The 16077-nt window shown below is 45.8% G+C and overlaps 1 protein-coding gene across 1 annotated transcript in view; it reads right to left on the reverse strand.

Moving 5' to 3' along the window:
* LOC115120320 (FERM and PDZ domain-containing protein 3-like) overlaps positions 1-16077 on the reverse strand; it is a 61111-nt gene that overhangs the window by 17775 nt on the left and 27259 nt on the right. The window contains exons 6-9 of the mRNA XM_065018393.1: positions 7695-7802; positions 4572-4703; positions 4167-4286; positions 1825-1961 (exon numbers count right to left, since the gene is read on the reverse strand). Coding sequence (XP_064874465.1) covers positions 1825-1961; positions 4167-4286; positions 4572-4703; positions 7695-7802 — 497 coding nt within the window. The remainder of the gene's footprint in view (positions 1-1824; positions 1962-4166; positions 4287-4571; positions 4704-7694; positions 7803-16077) is intronic.

The raw sequence follows: 16077 nt of genomic DNA on the forward strand, positions 1-16077 counted from the left end.
GGAAACACCATACCATAACCCCACCGCCACCATGTGGCACTGTTCTGTTACCATAACCCCAACGCACTCTGTTCACAACGTTGATATCAGGAAACACCATACCATAACCCCACCGCCACCATGGGGCACTCTGTTCACAACGTTGATATCAGGAAACACCATACCATAACCCCACCGCCACCATGGGGCACTCTGTTCACAACGTTGAGATCAGGAAACACCATACCATAACCCCACCGCCACCATGGGGCACTCTGTTCACAACGTTGACATCAGGAAACACCATACCATAACCCCACCGCCACCATGGGGCACTCTGTTCACAACGTTGACATCAGGAAACACCATACCATAACCCCACCGCCACCATGGAACACTCTGTTCACAACGTTGACATCAGGAAACACCATACCATAACCCCACCGCCACCATGGAGCACTCTGTTCACAACGTTGACATCAGCAAACCGCTCGCCAACACATCGCCAAACACGCTGTCTGCCATTTACCCCGTACGGTTGAAACTGGGATTCATCCGTAAAGAGCACACTTCTCCAGCGTGCCACTGGCCATCGAAGGTGGGCATTTGCCCACTGAAGTTGGTTACGGCGCCAAACTTCAGTCAGGTCAAGACCCTGGTGAGGATGACGAGCATGCAGATGAGCTTCCCTGAGACGGTTTCTGACAGTTTGTGAAGAAATTCTTCTGTGGTGAAACCCACAATTTCACGAGCTGTCCGGATGGCTGGTCTCAGGCGATCCTGCAGGTGAAGAAGCCGGATGTGGAGGCGGCTTATGGTAGAGAAGTGAACATTACATTATCTGGCAACAGCTCTGGTGGACATTCCTGCATTCAGCATGCTAATTGTACATTCCCTAAAAACTTGAGACATCTGTGGCATTGTGTTGTGTGTCAAAAATTCACATTTTAGAGTGGCATTTTATTGTTGACGTGTAATGATCATGCTGTTTAATCAGCTTCTTGATATGCAACACCTGTCAGGGGGATGGATTATCTTGGAGAAATGATCATGCTGTTTAATCAGCTTCTTGATATGCAACACCTGTCAGGGGGATGGATTATCTTGGAGAAATGATCATGCTGTTTAATCAGCTTCTTGATATGCAACACCTGTCAGGGGGATGGATTATCTTGGAGAAATGATCATGCTGTTTAATCAGCTTCTTGATGTGCCACACCTGTCAGGGGGATGGATTATCTTGGAGAAATGCTCACTAACAGAAATGTAAACAAGTTTGTGCACAATTTGAGAGAAACATTTCTGGGATCTTTTATTTCAGTTCATGAAAAATTTGACCAACACTTTACATGTTGAATTTATATTTTTGTTCAGTATTGTTATCTGGGAGTGATCTAGTTATCTGGTAAGTTGGGGATATAAGTAAATGTGTGGCCCAAGGGACTTGTAATTGTAAAAGGAATTTATTGGTGTCAGAGTGACTTGAGCTCGTGGTTTGAGTGGTTTCTGCTTTCAATATTAGATGGAGTAATTATGGATCATTTTGATATACTTTTAGAACTCAGCTGGATACCACGCATATTAGAGCTAAGACATTTTTTATGAAACATAATGGAATACGGAGACACACATTTCGTTCTGTGGAGTGTCTGAGTAATGAGTCATGCAGCTGAGCGATCCATTTTGTCGTCACACACACACACACACACACACACACACACACACACACACACACACACACACACACACACACACACACACACACACACACACACACACACACACACACACACACACACACACACACACACACACACACACACACACACACACACACACACTTACTCCACATTCTTGAGCGAGATCTTCTGATTGGGTCTGGCCGATGACACTGTGATGTAGATATGAAGCGCCGCCAGGCGCAGTGTGACGTCAGACTTCCAGTCCATGCCGAAGCGCTCTTTGATGACGTCATTGCGACTCTGTGGTGGGGGTAATGTTATTCAGGTTATACAGTTTTAGGCACAGCTTTAAGCTATAACATAGATGGATTTCCTTGTCAGGAACTGCTTCCAGCAAAGGGGGGAGACACCTAGAGCTACCCAAAGGCTGTATCCCCACCTAGAGCTACCCAAAGGCTGTATCCTCACCTAGAGCTACCCGAAGGCTGTATCCCCACCAAGAGGTACCCGAAGGCTGTATCCTCACCTAGAGGTACCCAAAGGCTGTATCCTCACCTAGAGCTACCCGAAGGCTGTATCCTCACCTAGAGGTACCCAAAGGCTGTATCCTCACCTAGAGCTACCCGAAGGCTGTGTCCTCACCTAGAGGTACCCAAAGGCTGTATCCTCACCTAGAGCTACCCAAAGGCTGTATCCTCACCTAGAGCTACCCGAAGGCTGTATCCTCACCTAGAGCTACCCAAAGGCTGTATCCTCACCTAGAGCTACCCAAAGGCTGTATCCTCACCTAGAGGTACCCGAAGGCTGTATCCCCACCTAGAGGTACCCGAAGGCTGTATCCCCACCTAGAGGTACGCGAAGGCTGTATCCCCACCTAGAGGTACGCGAAGGCTGTATCCCCACCTAGAGGTACCCGAAGGCTGTATCCCCACCTAGAGGTACCCGAAGGCTGTATCCCCACCTAGAGGTACCCGAAGGCTGTATCACCACCTAGAGGTACCCGAAGGCTGTATCCCCACCTGTATGTAGAGGTACCCGAAGGCTGTATCCCCACCTAGAGGTACCCGAAGGCTGTATCCCCACCTCGAGGTACCCGAAGGCTGTATCCCCACCTCGAGGTACCCGAAGGCTGTATCCCCACCTCGAGGTACCCGAAGGCTGTATCCCCACCTGTATGTAGAGGTACCCGAAGGCTGTATCCCCACCTAGAGGTACCCGAAGGCTGTATCCCCACCTGTATGTAGAGGTACCCGAAGGCTGTATCCCCACCTAGAGGTACCCGGAGGCTGTATCCTCACCTAGAGGTACCCGAAGGCTGTATCCCCACCTCGAGGTACCCAAAGGCTGTATCCCCACCTGTATGTAGAGGTACCCGAAGGCTGTATCCCCACCTAGAGGTACCCGAAGGCTGTATCACCACCTAGAGGTACCCGAAGGCTGTATCCCCACCTAGAGGTACCCGAAGGCTGTATCCCCACCTAGAGGTACCCGAAGGCTGTATCCCCACCTCGAGGTACCCGAAGGCTGTATCCCTACCTGTATGTAGAGGTACCCGAAGGCTGTATCCCCACCTAGTGTTACCCGAAGGCTGTATCCCCACCTAGAGGTACCCGAAGGCTGTATCCCCACCTAGAGGTACCCGAAGGCTGTATCCCCACCTAGAGGTACCCGAAGGCTGTATCCCCACCGAGAGGTACCCGAAGGCTGTATCCCCACCTAGAGGTACCCGAAGGCTGTATCCCTACCTGTATGTAGAGGTACCCGAAGGTTGTATCCCCACCTAGAGGTACGCGAAGGCTGTATCCCCACCTAGAGGTGCCCGAAGGCTGTATCCTCACCTAGAGGTACCCGAAGTCTGTATCCTCACCTAGAGGTACCCGAAGGCTGTATCCCCACCTAGAGGTACCCAAAGACGGTATCCCCACCTAGAGGTACCCAAAGGCTGTATCCTCACCTAGAGGTACCCGAAGGCTGTATCCCCACCTAGAGGTACCCGAAGGCTGTATCCCCACCTAGAGGTACCCGAAGGCTGTATCCCCACCTAGAGGTACCCGAAGACTGTATCCCCACCTAGAGGTACCCGAAGACTGTATCCCCACCTAGAGGTACCCGAAGGCTGTATCCCCACCTAGAGGTACCCAAAGGCTGTATCCCCACCTAGAGGTACCCAAAGGCTGTATCACCACCTAGAGGTACCCGAAGGCTGTATCACCACCTAGAGGTACCCGAAGGCTGTATCCCCACCTAGAGGTACCCGAAGGCTGTATCCCCACCTAGAGGTACCCGAAGACTGTATCCCCACCTAGAGGTACCCGAAGGCTGTATCCCCACCTAGAGGTACCCGAAGGCTGTATCCCCACCTCGAGGTACCCGAAGGCTGTATCCCCACCTAGAGGTACCCGAAGGCTGTATCCCCACCTAGAGGTACCAAAAGGCTGTATCCTCAACTAGAGATACCAAAAGGCTGTATCCCTACCTAGAGGTACCCGAAGGCTGTATCCCTACCTGTATGTAGAGGTACTCGAAGGCTGCAGGGTCCCTCCTGAGCAGGTCTGCTGGATCCTTGGGGAAGAAACAGATGCGAAAGAGACACTTCATCCCCTGGAAATACGTCCTGTGCACCACCTGAGGAGAGAGAGGGAGACGGCACGAATAACACCTATATCATAACAGCTTCCTTCGCTACATAGTAGACAAGCACAGCTAGTCAATGGAAGGTGATACCATGCCATATCCAGTGTAATGTAGTCTATAGATTCTATTTCTATGGTCAAACTGCCATGGTGTGAAGGGATTTGTCCTTGGTAGTGACTAAGTCTGGTTTAACCAGGCTATATTACACTCACACTGCTCTTAGAATGACTGTAACACAGTAATCAGGAGGAATACAGTAACTGTTGGCTCCCTTACATGTGAGAGCGGCTGGTTCTCCTGCAGCAGGTGTAGTCTCTGGTTCTGGTCCAGCCCACCTGACTCCAACACCAAGGCAAAGTGCTCGATGTAACGCAGGGACAGGCGGTCCTGCAGGGACGAGATCACATCCTAGAGAGAAAGAAAGAGAGGTTTATTTGGAGTTTATGGATAGCATTTATCTCTTCCAATATTTATTCAATATTTCATGTCCTCCTGTGTTGTGATTTTTATCTGTGCGATGTTGATTTTTCTGCTTGTGGTACAAATAGACCAAACTATCCTGTTATCTTCTCCACTGAGGGTTCAGAGGTCATTCCCTATCTGCATTATGATGACCTGCCAGAGGAAAATAAGATATGGCTTTCGACGGGTCCACAATGGCACGCTATTCCCTATAATAGTGCACTTATTGTCAAAAGTAGTGCACTATGTAGGGAACGGGAATAGTGTATTATTTGGGACGCATCCCATGTGTCCCATAATGGTCAGAGTAAATACAGGCGAGAGCTCTATTTGCTCTCTCACATTGTTGCATTGGGATCAGTGTACTGTACTACTAGCTAGGTTTCCATGGTGACAGATTTTCATGCGAATATTCTAAAATCCACAAAGAAAAGTTGTGTAGGATAAAAGTCAGTATGTGATGACGTAGTGCACACACACAATCTACCTTTCCGCTTACGTTTTCATGTACTGAATACAAATCAAAGTTTAATGTGTTTCCATCACCTTTTTCAAATCTACCAATAGTTTTGTCACAAAAACTTTTGGCACCTGAGCTCTAGCCAACAGCTCACAGATACAGTGCTGGTAGCCTAGTCTACAATGAGAGTATTATGGATAAAGAGCAAGAATATTTGTATTTGTCAAACGGCAGTCAAGCATCGATTATCATGTCACCAGAATAAGACCCTCATTGGAAAGGAGCATCAAAATCACCCTGTGAAGTTCATCATAAATGATTTCATCTGTAGTGGAAGGACTACACACAATATCATAGTGTGACTCCAAGTTTACTTCAATATGATGGTTATTATATAAATATTAATCCATGAATGGGTTTAGATCACAATTTCTCACATAATACATTTTACTTACACAAAACGATCCCACCATGTCGAACGAACCAATGATCTGTCTGCTTTTGTACAATTGTACTGAAACTCCCTGTTTCCGTCACAGCTGTCGTATTAAAAACATTATTATTTACTTGCATAAAAACTGCGGAGGAAAACGTGCTTAATTGTCTCTCTCTCTCTCCTGATCGAAAGTAGTGCACTACATAGGTAACAGGGTACCATTTGGGACTGAGAACTGAGCGTTCTTCTCTCTGCTTCTTGCCTTGTGGCTTCATGAGCGGCAGGGTAGCCCAGTGGTTAGAGCGGTGGACTAGTAACCGGAAGGTTGCAGGTTCAAATCCCTGAGCTGACAAATCAAACAAATCTGTCGTTCTGCCCACTGTTCCTAGACCAGTTAACCCACTGTTCCTAGACCAGTTAATCCACTGTTCCTAGGCCATCATTGAAAATAAGAATTTGTTCTTAACTGACTTGCCTAGTTAAATAAAGGTTTAAAAAAAAAAAAAAAGAATATGAGGGGAAGATTTCATAACATATTTCAACTCAGACAAATACAGTCCTCGGATTGTGTGTGTGTGTGTGTGTGTGTGTGTGTGTGTGTGTGTGTGTGTGTGTGTGTGTGTGTGTGTGTGTGTGTGTGTGTGTGTGTGTGTGTGTGTGTGTGTGTGTGGAGCCAGCAATCTTTCATAATTGGTAGTTTGTGTATTGTAATCTCCTAAATGGACGGAATATCCTAGCAACAGAGACGGAGATACATTCACCTTGAATCACAGTGGCGCGGATGAAAACAGTCTGCTAAAACAAAACAAGGATAAGCTGTATTGGCAATATTAACCAAGGATTACAATGACACAATCTGCTACACAAACAAACTGTGGATAGAGAAAACTGTTCATTTGATTTCCTCCCTCTCTTTCTCTCGCTCCCTCCATCCATCCATTTCTTAAACCCACTCCCTGAATGAGCAGGAAAAGAGAGTTCTGAAATCTAATATTGTGCCTTAATGTGTCTGGTAAGAGATGTCAGAGTCTGGTAAGAGATGTCAGAGCCTGGTAAGAGATGTCAGAGCCTGGTAAGAGATGTCAGAGCCTGGTAAGAGATGTCAGAGTCTGGTAAGAGATGTCAGAGCCTGGTAAGAGATGTCAGAGTCTGGTAAGAGATGTCAGAGCCTGGTAAGAGATGGCAGAGTCGTCTCAGAGCCTGGCAGTAGATTTACATTTACATTTAAGTCATTTAGCAGACGCTCTTATCCAGAGCGACTTACAAATTAGATAGAAGTCATTCCTATCTGTCTCCTGACTGACTGGTATATGCCATTACAATATTACAGTATGCACCTCAAATGCCACCCTATTCCCTTTTTAGCACGCTCATTTAGACTCGAACCCATAGGGCTTGGGTCAAAAGTAGTGCACTATATAGGGAATAGGGTGCAAGTTCAGACGCAGGCACAGCCGTTTTAAAATACTGGTAATTGATGGAAGTGGGCTTCTCATAACTAGGCCTGTTCATCAAACACTGTGTCTTACCATCAGTGGCGTCATTAAATTACGATGGTTATACCCACTGGGCGCAGACGACAGTACAACGTCTAGTTTTGATTTACATTTGGTTGAGTTGTCTGGCAACGTGAATCATTTAAAAAACAAGTTGGATTCCCATTATGTGGATGACTTTCTGCAAAATCCAATCAGTTTTTCATGTTTATAATGTTTCATCTGTCGGTGCTACAAAGCACCATTTGGTGTTATATGAAGCTTTACCGCTTGCTCTGGAATATGAGTAGTATTGTACAATGTATTGTTGAACATGATATACTCATATCAATGTTCCAGTATGGGATCTCCCCTACTTTTATCGTTATGGCCCATTTAATACAGATAAATGGGCACAGTAGGCCATGTAACCAATCACAGCCCTCCTTTTACTTGTATCATTGCACATCCTGCAAATCACCAGCAGAGGGCAACCATTTTAAATCAATCATCGCATTCACTCTGTTGGTAATGTTTACAAACTGGATCATACACTGTATACGTACCCTGACAGTGGTGCGGCTGTCAAACGTAAAGGACTTGATCTGACCATTCTCCAGGAACACCTTCAGCACATTAGGGATGAGTAGCAAAGAGTCGTCCTTTAGCATTGTCTGTGAGAGAGAGACAGAGAGAGAGAGGGAGAGAGAGAGGGAGAGGGAGAGAGAGACAGAGATAGAGAGAGAGAGAGACAGAGACAGAGAGAGAGAGAGAGAGAGAGAGAGAGACGGAGATAGAGAGAGAGAGAGACAGAGATAGATAGAGAGAGAGAGAGAGAGAGAGAGAGAGAGAGAGAGAGAGAGGGAGAGACGCAGAGGTAGAGGGCGGGAGAGAAAGAGAGAGCAAATGTAAAACCTTAGTGCCTCTTCTAGCAGTAAGAGAGAGGTAAGATGAGGTAGCTGAGAAAGTACTTAAAGGGTTAATATCCTACATCAACATGGTACAGTACATTTAATCAACCCCAGAGTAGGGGATCAGGGCTATAATTAAATGAAGTCGGAACTCCGGAACTGTGGAATGTGCAGAGAGAAGTACATTCCATCTAAAAGCTGTTCAGAAGGGACCCGGCTGGAGCTTTCAGAGCTCCATGGAGGAGCAATACCTTAATTGAACCGGGGCAGCCTGAATAGGGACACAACTCAGCTTTAGGACCCCTGCCTGGATATATTGTGCTGTGATTAAAGAACAGATTACTATATTTCCTCAATGCATCAAGTTAATATGCATGCGCCGGTGCTGCAGGTACAATTGGAAGCTAGACGGCTGAATAGACTATAAATTGTGGTGGTTGCGTAGGTCAGGGAGAGCTGCAGGAGGCCTGATGACTCAAGGTTATTCTGCTTTTATCAGCCTCTCATCAGAAAACGTTTTCTCTGCCGGAGTTGATTTCAGTTCAGGTAGAGAGACAGGCCCGTGACAGGTATTCACTCTCTCCAGAGGTCACCAGTTCAGGTAGAGAGACAGGCCCGTGACAGGTATTCACTCTCTCCAGAGGTCACCAGTTCAGGTAGAGAGACAGGCCCGTGACAGGTATTCACTCTCTCCAGAGGTGGTGTCACCAGGAGGGTAAATGAGGGAAGTAGAGAGAGTTGGTGAGTCAAAGCCCTCGTTATTCACTACCGTTCAGAAGTTTGGGGTCACTTAGAAATGCCCTTGTTTTGAAAGAAAAACACGTTTTATGTCCATTAAAATAACATCAAATTGATCAGGAATACAGTGTAGGCATTGTTGATGTTGTAAATGACTATTGTAGCTGAAAACAGCTGATTTTTAATGGAATATCTACATAGGCATACAGATTCCCATTATCAGCAACCATCACTCCTGTGTTCCAATGGCACATTGTGTTAGCTAATCCAAACACCAGTCTCAACGTCAACAGTTTAGAGGCGACTCCGGGATGCTGGCCTTCTAGGCAGAGTTGCAAAGAAAAAGCCATATCTCAGACTGGCCAAGATCAAGATCGGCAAAAGAACACAGACACTGGACAGAAGAACTCTGCCCAGATGGCCAGCATCCCAGTCGCCTCTTCACTGTTGACGTTGAGACTGGTGTTATGTGGGTACAATTTAATGAAGCTGTCAGTTGAGGACTTGTGAGGCGTCTGATTCTCAAACTAGACACTCTAATGTACTTGTCCTCTTGCTCAGTTGTGCACCGGGGCCTCCCACTCATCTTTCTATTCTGGTTAGGGCCAGTTTGCGCTGTTCTGTTTAGGGAGTAGTACACAGCTTTGTACGAGATCTTCAGTTTCTTGGCAATTTCTCGCATGGAATAGCCGTCATTTCTTAGAATAAGAATATAGACTGACGAGTTTCAGAACTAAGTCTTTGTTTCTGGCCATTTTGAGCCTGTAATCGAACCCACAAATGCTGATGCTCCAGATACTCAACTAGTCTAAAGAAGGCCAGTTTTATTGCTTCTTTAATCAGAACAACAGTTTTCAGCTGTGCTAACACAATTCCAAAGGGGTTTTCTATGATCAATTAGCCTTTTTAAAATGATAAACTTGGATTAGCTAACACAATGTGCCATTGTAACACAGGAGTGATGGTTGCTTATAAAGGGCCTCTGTACGCCTATGTAGATATCCCATTAAAAATCATCCGTTTCCAGCTACAATAGTCATTTACAACGTTAACCATATCTACACTGTATTTCTGATGTTATTTTAATGGACCAAAAAAATGTGCTTTTCTTTCAAAAACAAGGACATTTCTAAGTGACCCCAAACTTTTGAACTGTAGTGTACATACACCACGTGCATCCACTGATGGTCTGAAAATCACTTTGTGAACAGACAGAGGGAGAGTGAAAGAGAGAAGAGAGAGGGGAATGGGGAAGATGGACAGTGGAGCCCCTCAGAGGTTGGTAGCCTAGTGGTTAGGAGCGTTGGGCCAGTAAAGTGCAATGCACTCAGCCTTAATTGCTTCTGTATGTCGCTCTGGATAAGAGGGTCTGCTAAATGACTCAAATGTAATATCTGATGAGAGGAAATGAAATGATTCCTACAGTAAATCTGAGCATCATTTAGAACAGACTGACGTCACTACAGATGTATCCACACACCTGTAAGACATCAGCCTGGCTACACCATCCAGAGGTGCTATCTACAACCTAAAGGGGTTTCCGGCTGTCCTCATAGGAGAACCCTTTTAAAAGGGCTTGTAAGTAAGCATTTCGTGGTAAGGTCTACACGTGTTGTATTCAGCACATGTGACAAGCAAAGTTTGATAGATTTGACAGAGGAGCTAACGGGAGAATTACTGACTCCTGGTCTTTCATTGCCAGGAAAGCAAGCATCCCCTCAGGCATGGCATACACACACACACACACACACACACACACACACACACACACACACACACACACACACACACACACACACACACACACACACACACACACACACACACACACACACACACACACACACACAGCAGCCAGGGGGCTGAGGGGGATCGATAGCACCCATGATAATACCATAGATATCCCCTGTAGCCTGGATTAGACTGCATGTAGACCCCTGGTATACAGATACAGGGAGAGAGAGATGGTCCCCCTCCTATGGGTGGAGGCCTGATACAGGGAGAGAGAGATGGTCCTCCTCCCCTGGTTGGAGGCCTGATACAGGGAGAGAGAGATGGTCCTCCTCCCCTGGGTGGAGGTCTGATACAGGGAGAGAGAGATGGTCCTCCCCTGGGTGGAGGTCTGATACAGGGAGAGATAGATGGTCCTCCCCTGGGTGGAGGTCTGATACAGGGAGAGATAGATGGTCCTCCCCTGGGTGGAGGCCTGATACAGGGAGAGATAGATGGTCCTCCCCTGGGTGGAGGTCTGATACAGGGAGAGATAGATGGTCCTCCCCTGGGTGGAGGCCTGATACAGGGAGAGATAGATGGTCCTCCCCTGGGTGGAGGCCTGATACAGGGAGATAGATGGTCTTCCCCTGGGTGGAGGTCTGATACAGGGAGAGATAGATGGTCCTCCCCTGGGTGGAGGCCTGATACAGGGAGATAGATGGTCCTCCCCTGGGTGGAGGTCTGATACAGGGAGAGAGATGGTCCTCCTCCCCTGGGTGGAGGCCTGATACAGGGAGAGAGATGGTCCTCCCCTGGGGGAGGCCTGATACAGGGGGAGATAGATGGTCCTCCTCCCCTGGGGGTACGGAGGATAAATGAATAAATATGTGTCATGACAGCGAACCTTTTGTCTTCCCCAGTCTCTACCTCTCAATCTACATAGTGCTCTATTGGCCCCTATTCTCTACATAGTCTCTAAATAGTCTCTACCTCTCAATCTACATAGTGCTCTATTGGCCCCTATTCCCTACATAGTCTCTAAATGGTCTCTACCTCTCAATCTACATAGTGCTCTATTGGCCCCTATTCTCTACATAGTCTCTAAATAGTCTCTACCTCTCAATCTACATAGTGCTCTATTGGCCCCTATTCTCTACATAGTCTCTAAATAGTCTCTACCTCTCAATCTACATAGTGCTCTATTGGCCGCTATTCCCTACATAGTCTCTAAATAGTCTCTACCTCTCAATCTACATAGTGCTCTATTGGCCCCTATTCCCTAAATATTCTCTAAATAGTCTCTACCTCTCAATCTACATAGTGCTCTATTGGCCCCTATTCCCTACATAGTCTCTAAATAGTATCTACTTCTCAATCTACATAGTGCTCTATTGGCCCCTATTCCCTACATAGTCTCTAAATAGTATCTACTTCTCAATCTACATAGTGCTCTATTGGCCCCTATTCCCTACATAGTCTCTAAATAGTCTCTACCTCTCAATCTACATAGTGCTCTATTGGCCCCTATTCCCTACATAGTCTCTAAATAGTCTCTACCTTCAATCCATACATAGTCTCTAAATAGTCTCTACGTCTCAATCTACATAGTGCTCTATTGGCCCCTATTCTCTACATAGTCTCTAAATGGTCTCTACCTCTCAATCTACATAGTGCTCTATTGGCCCCTATTCTCTACATAGTCTCTAAATAGTCTCTACCTCTCAATCTACATAGTGCTCTATTGGCCCCTATTCTCTACATAGTCTCTAAATAGTCTCTACCTCTCAATCTACATAGTGCTCTATTGGCCCCTATTCCCTACATAGTCTCTAAATGGTCTCTACCTCTCAATCTACATAGTGCTCTATTGGCCCCTATTCCCTACATAGTCTCTAAATGGTCTCTACCTCTCAATCCGTCTCTGACCATCCCCCTTTCTCTCTCTCTTTCTCCTTGAATTAAGTTCAGTTGATCATATGGTATATCAAATATATAAGGTGTGTAGAAATCCGAAGAGGGTGGCCAGCAGAGAGAGGTGGGAGGGGCTGAGGGAGGGGCTGAGGGTGGCCAGCAGAGAGAGGTGGGAGGGGCTGAGGGAGGCCAGCAGAGAGAGGAGGGAGGGGCTGAGGGAGGGGCTGTGGAATTGCTGGGAGGGGGATAGAATGACTGTCAAAGAGAAAAGGAATTTTTTTTTACAAATAAAACAAAACAAATAGTACATTTGAATGACACTGAGAGGCAGCGTTGTTACAGCTAACACCTGTTTTCCTGAGGCTGATGCCGGGCAGGTGTTTGGACACATACACACACGCTCATTCAAATGCACACATGCACATACACGGACACACACACATACACGGACACACACACACGGACACACACACACATACACGGACACACACACACATACACGGACACGGACACACACACACATACACGGGCACGGACACACACACACATACACGGACACGGTCACACACACACATACACATACACGGACACACACATACACGGACACACACACATACACGGACACACACACTCGGGAGGGAGGGAGGGAGGGAGGGGGTGGAGCGATTGGTAAAGATCAGACCATCCCCCTTCGGCAGAGCTTTTAATCATGTCTATCCGCCTCCTGTGATCAGAGGTTGGGAGTGGGGATTGATTGGTTTGGACTTGCTTATCAGTGCAGACCACCTAACCTGAGCTTCTGAAGTTTATCGACATGGAGGGAAAGAGATGTTCAGCCACGACTACATCTACTATGGATATGTCCCAAATACTATGTACGGAATAGGGGCCAATAGAGCACTATGTAGGGAATAGGGGCCAATAGAGCACTATGTAGGGAATAGGGACCAATAGAGAACTATGCATGGAATATGAGCCAATAGAGCACTATGTAGGGAATAGGAGCCAATAGAGCACTATGTAGGGAATAGGGGCCAATAGAGCACTATGTAGGGAATAGGGGCCAATAGAGCACTATGCAGGGAATAGGAGCCAATAGAGCACTATGTAGGGAATAGGGGCCAATAGAGCACTATGTAGGGAATAGGGGCCAATAGAGCACTATGTAGGGAATAGGGGCCAATAGAGCACTATGTAGGGAATAGGAGCCAATAGAGAACTATGTAGGGAATAGGGGCCAATAGAGCACTATGTAGGGAATAGGGGCCAATAGAGCACTATTTAGGGAATAGGGGCCAATAGAGCACTATGTAGGGAATAGGGGCCAAAAGAGCACTATGCAGGGAATAGGGGCCAATAGAGCACTATGTAGGGAATAGGGGCCAATAGAGCACTATGCAGGGAATAGGAGCCAATACAGCACTATGCAGGGAATAGTGGCCAATAGAGCACTATGTAGGGAATAGGGGCCAATAGAGCACTATGTAGGGAATAGGAGCCAATAGAGCACTATGCAGGGAATAGGGTGTCATTTTGGAGGCAGACCCTGCACTGCTCTGCTCCATGCTCGGCTCACACAGCACAGCCTGTTATGCTAAATTCAACCTTTACTTCTGCCACCATCATCCTCCTCGGGTCTCAGAGAGAGGCCACGTGGACTAGGAGGGATTCTAAACTACAACACTGTTGGCTCCAGGTAGAACCCTTTGGGGAAAGGTTTTATATGGAACCCAAAAGGGTTCGACCTGGAACCAAAAGGGTTCATGCTCTTCCAATGGGACGCATACGGAAAAAATGTAATCTAGCTCCCAGTATGCAATTCCTATGGCTTCCACTGGGTGTCAGTAGTCTTTTTTCAAGGTTTCAGGCTTGTTTCTTCCAAAACGGACACATGGACACAGACTTAGAAATTTGTGTATGCGCCCGAGGCTAAGAGGACACGCACCTGTTAATATCGTTTTCTTATTGAACATACTTCTTTCTGTATGAAATATTATAGTTTAATTACATTTTAGGGTATCTGAGGATCAAATAGAAATGTATTTTGACTTGTTTTAATAAAGTTTAGTAGTAGCTTTTTGGATTCCTTTCACTGCATGTCGAATGAGTGGATTATTCAAATCGATGGCGCCAACTAAACAGACTTTTTGGGATATAACGTTTTTTTATCTAACAAAACGACACTACATGTTATAGCTGGGACCCTTTGGATGACACTACATGTTATAGCTGGGACCCTTTGGATGACACTACATGTTATAGCTGGGACCCTTTGGATGACACTACATATTATAGCTGGGACCCTTTGGATGACACTACATGTTATAGCTGGGACCCTTTGGATGACAAATCAGAGGAAGATTATTCAAAAAGTATGTGAATATTTCATTATTTTTTGTGAATTTATGAAACCTGTGAAGGAGGAAAAATATTTTGATGTGGGGCGCCATCCTCAAACAATTGCATGGCATGCTTTCGCTGTTAAGCCAACTGTAAATCAGACAGTGCAGTTAGATTAACAAGAATTCAAGCTTTTAACCGATGTAAGACACTTGTATGAACCTAAATGTTTAATATCCATAATTTGTATGATTATTTATTTGAATTGCAGGCCCTCCAGTTTCACTGGAAGTTGTCCCACTAGCTGTTTTAATTAAAACCTCTTAGGGCTAGGGGGCAGTGTTCGGAAGTTTAGATAAATGAGGTGCCCAAAGTAAACTGCCTATTACTCAGGCCCAGAAGCTAGGATATGCATAAAATTGGTAGCATTGGATAAACACTCTGAAGTTTCTAAAACTGTTAAAATAATGTCTGTGAGTGTAACAGAACTGATATTGCAGGTGAAAACTCGAGGAAAATCCATCCAGAATATTTTTTGGAGGTCACTGTCCATTTCAACGCTTGTCTATGGGATATACAAATAAATAGCTCCCAGATTGCAGTTCCTATGGCTTCCACTAGATGTCAACAGTCTTTAGAAAGGGTTTCAGGCTTGTTTTTTGATGAATTAGTAGTTGTAGTTTTTCAAGGTGGCTCTCATTTTGATGTTAGTCTTGTGGAGTGCGTGGATGAGGGCGCACACCTCATTATTTATCTCTGGTATTGAACATACTACATTCCGTCTTAAATTTGATTGTTTATTTACATATTAGGGTACCTAAGGATTGATTAGAAACGTTGTTTGACTTGTTTGGATGAAGTTTATTGGTAACTTTTGGGATTCCTTTGTATGCATGTTGAACTAGTGGAACGGGTGGATTACTGAATCAAACGCGCCAAGAAACTGACTTTAAATGGACAATAAACGGACTTGTTTGACCATTTGTTGTGTAGCTGGAACCCTTGAGATTGCAAACAGAGGAAGGTCTTCAAAGGTAAGTGATTTATTTTATCGCTATTTCTGACTTTGCTGGTTTGGAAAATGTTTTTAATGCTTTTCTATGCGGGGCACTGTCCTCAGATAATCGCATGGTATGCTTTCGCCTTAAAGCCTTTTTGAAATCTGACCAAGCGGCTGGATTAACAAGAAGTTAAGCTTTTAAATGATGTAGGACACTTGTATGTTCATGAATGTTTAATATTACAATTTTGTCATTTGAATTTGGCGCGCTCCAGCTTCCTGGTAGCTCCCAAGTAACTCTCCCAAGTAACTCTCCCGTTAGTTCCCAAGTAACTC

This window comes from Oncorhynchus nerka, linkage group LG5, assembly GCF_034236695.1.
Source record: "Oncorhynchus nerka isolate Pitt River linkage group LG5, Oner_Uvic_2.0, whole genome shotgun sequence".
Taxonomy (NCBI): Eukaryota; Metazoa; Chordata; class Actinopteri; order Salmoniformes; family Salmonidae; genus Oncorhynchus; species Oncorhynchus nerka.